Raw genomic sequence first — 12,643 nt, 5'->3', positions numbered from 1 at the left:
CGCCTGATCCCCTGAAGCAAGAGTTATTGTTAATGCGTTGAGCCTTAAGGAACACGAATTGGAGAGCCAGTGCTGTAAGCTACGAGACCTTCTCCTTGACAAATGAGCTACTGATAATGGCGCTTGGTGCGTGGTGGAAACATCGAAAGGATCATCTCTCCGTGCTTCTTCTGTTCTGTTTTAGTCATGCATTGTGATCTAGTTGAGGTACCCAATTCTCCTTCTTTGCACCATGATATGCATAATTTTTGTTTTTTTTAGCAAGGCTATATCTTCCGGCACCATCTTTCTCTGACACATGTCTTTATTTCGCCTTGCAGGTCGCGTAGTAGCTTTTCCTTTTGAAATTGTAGGATGTATAGCTCTTCAGCACAGTTGACTGCATTTGGGCTTGAGTTGTACCCTTTTTTTTTTGGAGAACTTAAAGCTCATGTTGTTGGAACCTTGAAACACAGCATTGTTACATACTTTCTGCCAGAACTTTTGATTTAGCATGCTTGAGATATTAAGCTTCGGCTTGTTTTGTACACTTTGCTTGGTTGGAAATGATGGAATACATGAATCGTTGGGGTTCGGAATGCATTGAGATAATGATTTCCAGCTTGTTCTGTACACTTCGCTTGGTTGGAAATAATGAAATGCATGAATTGTTGGGTTTTGGAATGCATTGAGATAATGATTTCCAGCTTGTTTTGTACACTTCGCCTGATTGTAAATGATGAAATGCATGAGTTGCTTGAGATTTTAACAGGTTGGTTTGTGGTAGGTGCAAGGCACATGCTGCCAATTTTTTTTTTTTTATAAAAAGATCACAAAGATGTTTGCCCCATTGCCTCTATGTATGTGTATTTTTTTAAAAAAAATTAAAAAATTTAATTAAAAAAAAAAAAAAAAGGAACATGTTTTGCAAAACAGAAGAAGGCAAAAGTAAGGAAAGAATTCTAGAGGCTTTTTACTTTTTCCAAAATACTTCTTTTTCATTGCAAATATCATCTTACACCTTGGCATGCCATAATGGTGGTGTATTCTACAAAATTTGTGAAAGCATAGGGTGAAAACACATAAGGAGTTCATTTTTTGAAATAAATTTGAAAAAGCCAAAAGCAAAAGGATATGTGTAAAAGCAACTCAGCAGTAGTAAGGCTTTTAGCCATTTTGCATTGATGAATACTCCAATCAAATTAAGCCCCCAAGTATGAAAGGGCCAAGGAGTGTGCGTGACTTGCAATAGCATGAAAGCTTGTGGCTTAGGTTGGCATGTATTTGGTATGTGTTGTACAAAGCTGCCATGCTCTGCAGAGGTATTTAACAGAGCCACAGCTACTGCTTTACTTGCATGCGGCTCATAACCCAACTAATCAAAGGGTGCTTTGCAGCTCATAACCCATTGCACTTTTTTTTCAACTTTCGTGAGATTATGAGAGGTTAGGTAGCTGCCTCTTGATAATCTTGCTCACCAAATGAAGCCCCCAAGTGGCGTTCTTCCAGCATGTCTGATGTGCATACTTCGCTGCTGGAATCATCCTCCCATCGATCAGCAAGTGGCCATAGGGTGTTATAACTTGAAGTTTTGAATATTTTCACCAATAAGCTTTCTCCATGTTTCCACAAGGCTCCCAAATAGCCTCTGATGGCTTTGGGTCATTCTTCAACGGGTGGCACAATATGTCATCGTCGAGCAAGTCATCAAAGCATGTAATGACAGTAGCCATCTCCTTTCCCCTTCGTTTTGGCAAGGGGTCTTCATCAATAGCTTGCCTCTTAAAGGGTAGCTTAAGAGTTCCGCCATGTATCTCGGCATGCAAGATCTTCCTCAAAGTTTGACAAGCGGTTGTTGGATGACCCACAAACTGATGATAACGGCAGTACCAAGGATCACCATTTTCTTCTCTAGTAGGGACTTTGTAGGGCCTGATGAGGGGTTTGATTGCACCATGAATAAACATTGTATCAAGAATGGCAAGTGATTCTTTATCTTTGCATGGCAATGGTGTGCTTCTTCCTCTTCTCTCCTCCAAGCTTCTTGCCCAGTTAGTTTGACTGACATGCTTGTTTTTCTTACTGCTTCCAGTAACCGAGAAAATTGGCTGATGCCAATATTTTCCAAATAGACTCTGTAATCTGCCACGATGTTGCTAATGCAAATTTCAACAAGCATTACTTCATCCTTCTCATCATAGCAGTCTAAAGCCAGGTCCCTGAACCTGTGCACGAAGTCCACGGGATCTTCCCATGTTTTTGACGAGTGTTGTTGAGTTGAGTGGTAGTAACTCTTTCCTCATGTTGGAAGTATTTTTTACAAAACTTGTCTGCCAAATTTTCCCAAGAGTGGATGGAACCTGGTGCCAATGTTGTGTACCACGTCATGCATGGCCTGTCAGGTCTTGTCCTTGCCACCCCTACCTTGTGCCACGCGCGAAATGGCATGGCCTGTCATGTCTTGTCCTCGCCACCCCTACCTTGTGCCATGCGCGGGCCTGCCGAACTGCCGGTTCCAATCGGCTGTGGGGCCTACCTGACGATAAGTGAACCCCAAAAACAAAAGCAAAAGCAACATTAAGAACAACCCCATTAATTTCGACAGTGCATCGGTCCCGCGGCTTTTTCATTTTCGTTCCTTCCCAGTGACTAGTTAATTGAAGACGAGCTCCACGGGGTGACGTAGGACAGATGGCTGAAGCAATTGAACAGTAATAGGAGCGACACACGCGCAACAGCAAATCGGGTAAACCACAGATCCGGGCTCCGACCTCAGAATTGGGCCCCTAAACCGTCGATTTGAAGAGAACGGCATCACGAGTAAAACTCATCGCATTGCCATGACTCATGGGCCTTTTCGGGCATCCGACATCATTTACTAGTCCGAAATCCAGCTTTTACAGTTTTTGGAAACTCGTTGTTCTTGAGTAGTACTGCTTGTTCTCGTTCAGACTCGTTGTTCTGAGCCAGTAGACAGCCGATAGAGCTCTCCGAAGCCGAAATGTAAAGCCTCAAGGGTTTCCCTCTTTTTGGCGGCATAAGGACCGGTGGTTGAGATAAATTCTGATACATGCCGTATAGGTCGATGGCCGAGTGGTCTTTGTGGAATTCCATGAGGAAGGACTGAGTCCATGAGGAAGGACTCGGCTATTGACCTATGTTCTACAACAATTTAATTCCGATACATGCTTCAAAGTTAGCTGCTCAAAGAAACAAAATATCATAATTCACATAACAAAGAGAAACCGAAATCATCACGCTTGTAGAAACTGAAAAATCCATTCAAACTTGTTTATAGAATTGAAATCATGTTTAGGGCTTCAAGATTAAGCCCTAACTAACAAGAACTGAAAGTTACTCATGTTCTTGGATGAACTCAAAAATAAATACATAAGAACTGAAAATTAAAAGAAGAAAGGAAAAGAAAGAACTCGGTGGCAGCTTTCTCCTCTTGCGCGGTTGATCTCCTCCGGACGTGAATCCATTGTATGGGGCCTTGGCTGGCCTTTTATATGACTTAAATCAAAGTCCTAAACCCTAAAATTGACTGAAAAGTCGTCCAAGAAGTCTTGGTAAACAAGGAATCCAAATAGGAAAGTAAAGATCACAATTCCTAACTCCACAGGGAAATACAGCTCAGCCCAATTGTCACACGATTTGGGGATCTTCGGCCTTCTAGAAAAATCAGTAAAAATATATTTTAGAAAGATAAATGTCTTATCTTTCCAACCATATATAGCACGTAACTTGGAAAATTCGGGAAGGCTTCCGTTTCTTCATATTCACGTAACATGTACGAAACTGTCTTGTCTGCACGTGGGCTAATTTTACTTGCAATACTGTACCAATTGGCTTGGTAGAAAATTCTAGAAAAATCACAGATTGAACTTCAAGGTGTTAGCTTTCATCTCCAATTGGCCTTGTGCTCAAATTCCTCTGAAAAGTTGATTTTCCCTTAAAAACCTTCTAAGAGCGCAGAAAAGCTGAAAATCAGAAAAGTGAAGTAATAAGCCCTTTTTAAATCTAATTCTTCTACAAAACCTAAGTAAAAAGAGTACATAAATGAGTATATTTATGGACTTATCAATAGCCAAGGAAGATGTCCACAAGACGGCGTTCAGATGTCCAGGCGCAATCGGAACCTATGAGTGGGTGGTCATGCCGTTCGGCCTAAAGAATGCCGGCGCAACATACCAACGAGCTATGAACCTTATCTTCCACGACCTTATTGGCCGAACCGTTGAAGTCTACATCGACGACGTGGTTATAAAATCCCCATCCAAAGCTGACCACGTAGGGCATCTCCAACAGGCTTTCGACCGAATGCGGGCGCACGGCTTGAAGATGAACCCTAAGAAATGTGCTTTCGGCATCACTGCTGGGAACTTTCTCGGTTTCTTGGTTCACCAACGAGGGATCGAGGTGGATAAAAATAAAGCTACGGCCATTATGGCAGCACCTCCACTGAGGACCAAGAAGGAACTCCAGTCCTTCCTCGGCAAGGTCAACTTTTTGAGGCGATTCATATCCAACTTGGCAGGGAAAATCCGGCCGTTGACTCCTCTGCTCAAACTGAAAGACATGGAACGGTTCGTGTGGGGGGCAGAGCATCAAGCGGCCCTCGACGACATCAAGAGATATTTATCTCAACCACCGGTCCTTATGCCGCCAAAAAGAAGGAAACCCTTGAGGCTTCACATTTCGGCTTCGGAGAGCTCTATCGGCTATCTGCTGGCTCAGAACAACGAGTCTGAACGAGAACAAGCAGTACACTATCTGAGCCGCACCCTTAACATAGCCGAGCTAAACTATTCACCGATTGAAAAGTTATGCCTAGCACTCTACTTCGCGGCTACCAAGTTGCGTCACTACATGCTTCCTTCGGTCGTTCAGATCATCTCCAAGACATACCTCATCAAGTATATGCTCACTCGGCCGATCATGCGCGGCCGAATCGGGAAGTGGACGATGGCGTTATCAGAGTTCACCTTCCAATATGTGGCTCAGAAGTCAGTCAAGGGTCAGGCATTGGCCGATTTCCTGGCTCACCACCCGGCTCAGGGACAAGAAGAAGAGTTAGAAGTCGAGATCGGTATGGCCCGCATGGAGAAGAATTACAGGACCATGTACTTCGATGGCTCCAGTACCGAGGCCAGGTCTGGGGCCGGAGTCGTGATCGAGTCCCCTCAAGGACAGAGGTGGCAATTTGCGTTTCAGCTTGATTTTAAATGCACCAATAATCAGGCCGAATACGAGGCACTCATCATCGGTCTCGAAATTCTAAAAGAAATGAAGGCAACCCGTGTCTTGGTATACGGTGATTCTCAGCTCGTAATTAACCAACTGACTGGGGAATACCAGTGCACGAGCGAGAATTTAACTATGTACTACGTAACGGTCCTCAATACGGCCGATGAGTTTTCTAGGATCTCCTTTGTTCACGTACCGCACGCCGAAAACCATGAGGCCAATGAGATGGCCTAGGTGGCGTCAGGTGTGAATATTCCGGACAGCGACCACGATCGCGTGATAAGGATCGAGAGGCGTACCCTACCGGCTTTGGCCGAGCGAGGAATGGCAACGCAAGTATCATCGGCCGAAATCACCGACGAAGTCAACACGGCCGAAGCCGACTGGTGCTACCCCATAGTGAAGTATCTGCGCGACCCCTCCGACGACCATGAAAGGATTATGCGCTTTCGAGCTCGGTGTTATTTGATTTATCAGAACAAGTTGTATCGAAAGGGATCAGACGGCTTGTTGCTCCTATGTCCCAGCACCGAGGACATTAAGGTTATCGTGACCGAATCTCACGAGGGGATTTGCGGCGCTCATCAGTCGGGCGTCAAGATGAGATGGTTGGTTCGGAGGTACGGCTATTATTGGCCGACCATTTTAAAAGACTGCATAGAATATGCGAAAGGATGTATCAAGTGTCAAATCTACGGCCCCATAAAAAGGGTTCCAGCCGAAGCCCTCCACCCGGTTACTAAACCATGGCCGTTCAGAGGGTGGGCCGTCGATATCATTGGCAAGATCTATCCAGCCGCGTCCAACCAACACGCATGGATTCTGGTAGCAACCGACTATTTTACTAAATGGGTCGAGGCGGAGTCCTATCGGTCAATTTCTAGCACGCAGGTGGTCAAATTCTTTGAAAATCACATCGTCCACAGATTGGGTATACCTGAGACTATCACGGCCGATAACGGCCCAGTCTTCGCATCGGCCGAGACTCGGGAGTACACCGAAAGGATGGGGATCAAATTGGTTCACTCAACACCTTACTACTCCCAGTCTAACGGACAGGCCGAGGCAAGCAACAAGATAATCAAGGGCATCCTTGAAAAAATGATTGAGGAAAAGCCTAGGGCTTGGCACGACTTACTCCCTGAAGCCCTTTGGGCTTACCGAGTCTCAAAACGCTCGGCTACTGGCACGTCTCCTTATGCTTTAACCTACGGTCATGACTCCATCATTCCAATGGAGTTAAGGGTTTGGTCTCTCCGTGTGACTGAGCGGCCTGGGCAAGAAAGGAAGGACTACGTGCAAGCCATGGCTCAGGAATTAGAAGATTTAGAGCAGTCCAGGCTCGATGCTTATAACTTCATGCAAGCACAAAAACAGATTGCGGCGAGAGCCTACAACAGAAAGGTCAAGCAAAAGACGTTCGCCGAAGGCGACTTGGTTTTGCGAGCTGTGCTTCCTATCGGGACTAAGGATCCTCGATTCGGCAAATTCTCACCCAATTAGGAGGGGCCGTTTGTTATCGAACAAATCCTCGGCCGAGGTGCTTTTCAGTTGAAAGATAGGGATGGAGAATGGCACAACTTGCCAATAAACGGCCAGTACTTAAAGAAATATACCCCGTCATTATGGGAGACGATCGAGATTGAGTTGTGAGATTTACAAATAACAAACGAATGAAGTAAACAGCACGACGAAGCTAAAAGGAAAAGCATGCATTCAGTCAGTGGGAAAAGGACAATAATTCATTTAAATTTAAAGAAAAGGGGTCGCGTTTACAAAGGAACGGCCGGTCGTGGCCGATTGGAAAAAACATATAAACATACATATGTGAAATACAGGTTACATCCTAAGTCTACGAACGACGGCTTTTTGATCCCCTTGCTGAACAGACAGATGATCCTTCCTTAGGCGATGTCTCCACCGTCCATATCTTCACTAACCACGGCCCCACCACGGCCGTTACTCCGGAAATTGGGGTCATAGCATGGCCGAGGCCGCCACTCAGGACATGACTGAGGCCGTCACTCTCGGCACGGGTGCAGCCGGGTTGAAGCCAGGGCCGTCACTCAAGCCATGGCCAAGGCCATCACTCTGAACACGAGTGCAACCGGGTGAAGCCAGGGCCGTCACTCCGGCCATGGGTACGACAGGGGTGCTCAGCCAAATAGACATGACCAAGATAGAATCATCATACCAGACCCTCCCATCTTCATCAATCGCATTGCAGTTTCTCCACGGCCTCATGAGGAGGAAGGTCATCCGCCTCCAGGGCTAGAAAGAAATCTCGGCCACATCATGGCCTTGGCTCACATCGGCTTTCCAAGACGAGAGACAGTTGGTGGACAGCGGGGGAAGAAAGGCCATCTGGATCAGGCCAAACTACCACGCCGCAAGGTTCAGTAGGTAGGGCTCGGCCCCGGTTTTGGAGAGGCCACGATGGGGGCCGTTAGAGCAGATTAAAATGGAAGGGAAAGGGTTGAAGGAAGAACGAAGATGAAACCCAGCAATCGAAATTGGAAACCCAGGAATCGACGGAAGGATCAAGAATTCTTTGAACAAGTAAAACGAAACACCTGTGTTTACAAGCGAGAGGTCACCAAACAAGGGAAAGATTTTCAGAATGAAAGAGAGAAGGCTGAGAAAGCTAGAAAGTTTAGAGAGAACTTTTGGGGAGCATGAGCTTGAGGATTCTGAAGGCGTGAAGAAAGAATGAAGAAATTTGGGTTTTTATATTGGCGCTAGAATTCAAAACGAAAGGGCATGGCTCTCTCTAGAGACGTAGCGGTTTGACAGCGTGCTCGAATGCACGATGACGTGTCGGAAGCATAGAGGCCGTCGTTTCATTTGACGAGACGAAGCGATGGCTCGTGCGAATCAAGGCAATGATGGCCTAAACGACGTGCCTGCGCATTAAATGCGCCAACCGACCTGCGCATTTAAGGCACCAACTGTCAATCACTTCAGAAGGAATACAAAGGGTCCATCCCCTGGAATCCATTCAGGCTCTACCCATGCCGCGACCGAAGAATCTGGGGATGTGGGGGCAATGTTTGTGCCTAATAAATCACAGTCATAAACTGACCGAAGGGACTTCCTCTCGGCCCTAGCACCTACTCATGAAGTGAAACGTGGCGGTTCGTTAGGCATTTTGCCTTCCTAAAAAACAAAAGAAAAGCGGCGAAGGCAGAATCCTCTCGGCCTCACAACGGCCGAGGCCGAAGGGCGTAAGAGACACGGCCGAAGATATCAAGGTTAAATGGCCAAAAGGCAACAAGGTCCCACACTTCATTTAATGAAGTAATGCCTCTGACTGTTGCAGCAAACCCACTAGCTGCGAAAAGGCATTTAATGCACGAGGGAATAAGGGAAGTGACTGAAGTCAGGGTTTAGTGAAGGAAATCAGGGTGGTTAGGCGCAAACATTCTTACGAAAATTCTTACAGCTTGAGAGATTAGGTCACCAGCTATCAGAGCATTAAATGCGTCTCCACGGCCAGGGGTGCAGAACCCACGATCAGGGCAGCGGCTGAGATTTACCAGGATTTATGGGGTCACACCACCATGCTTCACGATCCCAAATGTCGATTGGACTACCCACTTGCTCTAATCAGGCTCCACCATGCGGATTTTCAGCCTCGATTACTCCTCCAGAGCTCTTCCTATAAATACCAAGCTCGAGCTACATTCGAAGGGTTCAAACACCAAACCAAAAAGCCTCCCACTGAGCAAATTATATTTTCCTGTAATGCACTTTCAATACCTTTACTTGCTTTCCTAGGAGTAGTAATAGATTGTAAGGAAAATCCATTCATCAATATATCACACGACCCTCGATTTTTCGAGGCACCGGAGCACCATCTCTGTTACTCTCCCATCCACCCCATATATCATATGACCGTTGCTCTCTGAACAACGCGCCGGAGCACCGCCCAAAACCCACCACCATCGCCATCGCCAAACGGCCTTGTAGCTCAGGCCGTGAACCTGACGGCCGAGATTAGTTCCTCTCTTGGCCACAATCGTTTGATTAGAAGTCGAACTCAAACAGGCGCACCACTTAACCATTTTATCCAAACACACCACCCCCTTGACGCACGGTAGATCGTGCTGGCACGCCCGCGCACAATCGCACCGCATCCAAAAGAAGGACGTCACATGTTGACGCATATCCCCTCGCCCCGGAGCACCAAGCCGTGAGATTTGCGCAACCAACAACTTCGGAGTTCTGATGGGATCCGGTGCATGTGAGTTGGTATGATCGCATCCGTTAGCTTATAAAGCCCAAAAGTATATAAGCCACGTTTCAGCCACGCCATATGACCATGGGCTGCACACACCCCCCGCGCGAAATGGCATGGCCTGTCATGTCTTGTCCTCGCCAACCCTACCTTGTGCCATGCGCGGGCCTGCCGAACTACCGGTTCCAATCAGCTGTGGGGCCTACCTGACGATAATTGAACCCCAAAAACAAAAGCAAAAGCAACATTAAGAACAACCCCATTAATTTCAACAGTGCGTCGGTCCTGTGGCTTTTTCGTTGTCGTTCCTTTCCGGTGACTAGATAATTGAAGACGAGCTCCACGGGTTGACGTAGGACAGATGATGGAAGCAATTGAACGGTAGCAGGAGCAACGCGCGCGCAACAGAATTGGGCCCCTGAACTGTCGATTTGAAGAGAACGGCGTCACGAGTAAAACTCAACGTGTTGCCATGACTCATGGGCTTTTTCGGGCATCCGACATCGTTTACTAGTCCGAAATACAGCTTTTACAGTTTTTGGAAACTATGTTATTTTTTGATTTTAATTTGTGCGTTAATCCCGGGCTTTCTAGGAACATTTAAGCACAGTTGCCGTCGATTGTCACGCGGCGTCACTTGGTCGTGGAATAACAAAGACAGCTTGATGAATTAGACAACGGAAAGCAAATGCCCACGACAATTGAAACGTCAAAAAGGCAAAAAGAAGGGATCCAACACGAGGACTTCCCAAGAGGTCACACATCCTAGTACTACTCTCGCCCAAACTCACTTGACGTCGGAGTTCTGATGGGATCCGGTGCATGTGAGTTGGTATGATCGCTTCCGTTAGCTTATAACGCCTAAAAATATATAAGCCACATTTGAGCTACGCCATATGACCATGGGCTGCCCAACCCCCCGCGCGAGATGGCATGGCCTATCATGTCTTGTCCTCGCCACCCCTACTGCCGATTCCAATCGGTTGTGGGGCCTACCTGACGATAATTGAACCCCAAAAACAAAAGCAAAAGCAACATTAAGAACAACCCCATTAATTTCGACTGTGCGTCGGTCCCACGGCTTTTTCGTTTTCGTTCCTTTCTGGTGACTAGTTAATTGAAGACAAGCTCCACGTGGTGACGTAGGACAGATGGCGGAAGCAATTGAACAGTAGCAGGAGCGACGCGCGCACAATGGCAAATCGGGTAAACCACAGATCCGGGCTTCGACCTCAGAATTGGGCCCCTGAACCGTCGATTTGAAGAGAAGGGCGTCACAAGTAAAACTCATCACGTTGCCATGACTCATGGGCTTTTTCGGGCATCCGACATTGTTTACTAGTTCGAAATCCAGCTTTTACTGTTTAGGGAAACTATGTTATTTTCCGATTTTAATTCGTGCGTTAATCCTGGGCTTTCTAGGAACATTTAAGCACAGTTGCCGTCGATTGTCACGCGGCGTCACTTGGTCGTGGAATAACAAAGAAAGCCAGATGAATTGGATGACGGAAAGCAAACACCCACGACAATTGAAACGTCAAAAAGGCAAAAAGAAGGGATGCAACACGAGGACTTCCCAAGAGGTAACTGTGCTTATTGAACCCCAAAAACAAAAGCAAAAGCAACATTAAGAACAACCCCATTAATTTCGACTGTGCGTCGGTCCCGTGGCTTTTTCATTTTCGTTCCTTTTCGGTGACTAGTTAATTGAAGACGAGCTCCACGGGGTGACGTAGGACAGATGACGGAAGCAATTGAGTGGTAGCAGGAGCGACGCGCACGCAACGGCAAATCGGGTAAGCCGCAGATCCGAGCTCCGACCTCAGAATTGGGCCCCTGAACCGTCGATTTGAAGAGAACGGTGTCACGAGTAAAACTCATTGCGTTGCCATGACTCATGGGCTTTTTCGGGCATCCGACATCGTTTACTAGTCCGAAATCCAGCTTTTACAGTTTTTGGAAACTATGTTATTTTCCGATTTTAATTCGTGCGTTAATCCTGGGCTTTCTTGGAACATTTAAGCACAGTTGCCGTCGATTGTCACGTGGCGTCACTTGGTCGTGGAATAACAAAGACAGCCAGATGAATTAGATGACGGAAGGCAAACGCCCACGACAATTGAAACGTCAAGAAGGCAAAAAGAAGGGATGCAACACGAGGACTTCCCAGGAGGTCACCCATCCTAGTACTACTCTCGCCCAAACTCGCTTGACTTCGGAGTTCTGATGGGATCCGGTGCATGTGAGTTGGTATGATCGCATTCGTTAGCTTATAACGCCTAAAAGTATATAAGCCACGTTTGAGCCACGCCATATGACCATGGGCTGCCCACTCCCCCGCGCGAAATGGCATGGCCTGTCACTCCCTTATAGTCTTCAAAAATTCTCCTATTACACTCCATCCAAATGTTCCAGAAAACAGAGTGGACCAAACAGCCCCATATGGTTGAAGCACGCTTCCCCGATCCCCAATCCACAAAGTCAGAACAGAGGAAATCAAAGCACCCTTTCGGAAAAACCCAAGCAGTACCAACCTCCCTCCACAAGATCCACCAAAGACTCAAGGAAAAGGGGCAATGTAAGAAAAGGTGGTCCGCACTCTCCTCACACAGCTTACATAACACACACTAGTGGGGAGACAGATACATAACGGGTCTTTTCCTTTGGACAAGATTCGACGTGTTAATTTTCCCAAGCGCCACCAAGCAAGCAAGGACTTTGACCTTAGGGGGAGACTTGGCCTTCCACACAAGAGTGAAAGGATAAAAGGTCTCTGCCCTCCCCTTGTTGCGCAAAAAGGACTGAAAAAGACTTCCATGTGAAAGATCCAGAATCCTCTAGATCCCATCTTCTCCTATCCCTTTTAGTAGCACACAATCTGATGCCTTCCATTATTTCCAGCAACTTAATCACCACAGCAGTCTCCCTTTCATTCAGATTCCTCCTAAACCTGAAGTCCCAATTATGAGGTAAAACCTGAGGATCAGCAAACCAGTCAATGCTTAAGGTCTGCTTTGCAGATAGTGCGAACAAGTGCGGAAAAATGTCCTTCAACACCAACTCCCTCACCCAACTGTCCTCCCAAAATCTAACCCTATTCCCGTTTCCCACCTCGAATCTGCAGCACTGTAAAAAGGTTTGACAACCCACTGAAATGTCCTTCCAAGGGTTAAGAGG

At 46.7% G+C, this 12,643-nt stretch overlaps 1 protein-coding gene, 1 non-coding gene and 1 pseudogene across 2 annotated transcripts; 1 reads left to right on the top strand and 2 right to left on the bottom strand.

Annotated features, from left to right (window-relative positions):
* Positions 1 to 6,330: 6,330 nt before the first annotated feature.
* On the top strand, positions 6,331 to 6,732 carry LOC148293826 (uncharacterized). Its single transcript, XM_088254613.1, has one exon. The coding sequence runs from the start codon at positions 6,331 to 6,333 to the stop codon at positions 6,730 to 6,732; it is 402 nt and encodes a 133-aa protein (XP_088110739.1).
* A 3,461-nt stretch (positions 6,733 to 10,193) lies between these two features.
* On the bottom strand, positions 10,194 to 10,312 carry LOC148293825 (5S ribosomal RNA; annotated as a pseudogene).
* A 1,299-nt stretch (positions 10,313 to 11,611) lies between these two features.
* LOC148293824 (5S ribosomal RNA) lies at positions 11,612 to 11,730 on the bottom strand. The gene has a single exon (XR_015836950.1). It is a non-coding gene; the product is annotated as a 5S ribosomal RNA (ribosomal RNA).
* Positions 11,731 to 12,643: the final 913 nt, after the last annotated feature.

This window comes from Prunus avium, chromosome 6, assembly GCF_965620075.1.
Source record: "Prunus avium chromosome 6, drPruAviu1.hap1.1, whole genome shotgun sequence".
NCBI lineage: Eukaryota > Viridiplantae > Streptophyta > Magnoliopsida > Rosales > Rosaceae > Prunus > Prunus avium.
This window is presented reverse-complemented; position numbering and strand designations above follow the sequence as displayed.

What these genes read in the sequence shown, in the direction of transcription:
- LOC148293826 (XM_088254613.1), top strand. Translation starts at nt 6,331, where the DNA reads ATGATTGAGGAAAAGCCTAGGGCTTGGCACGACTTACTCCCTGAAGCC.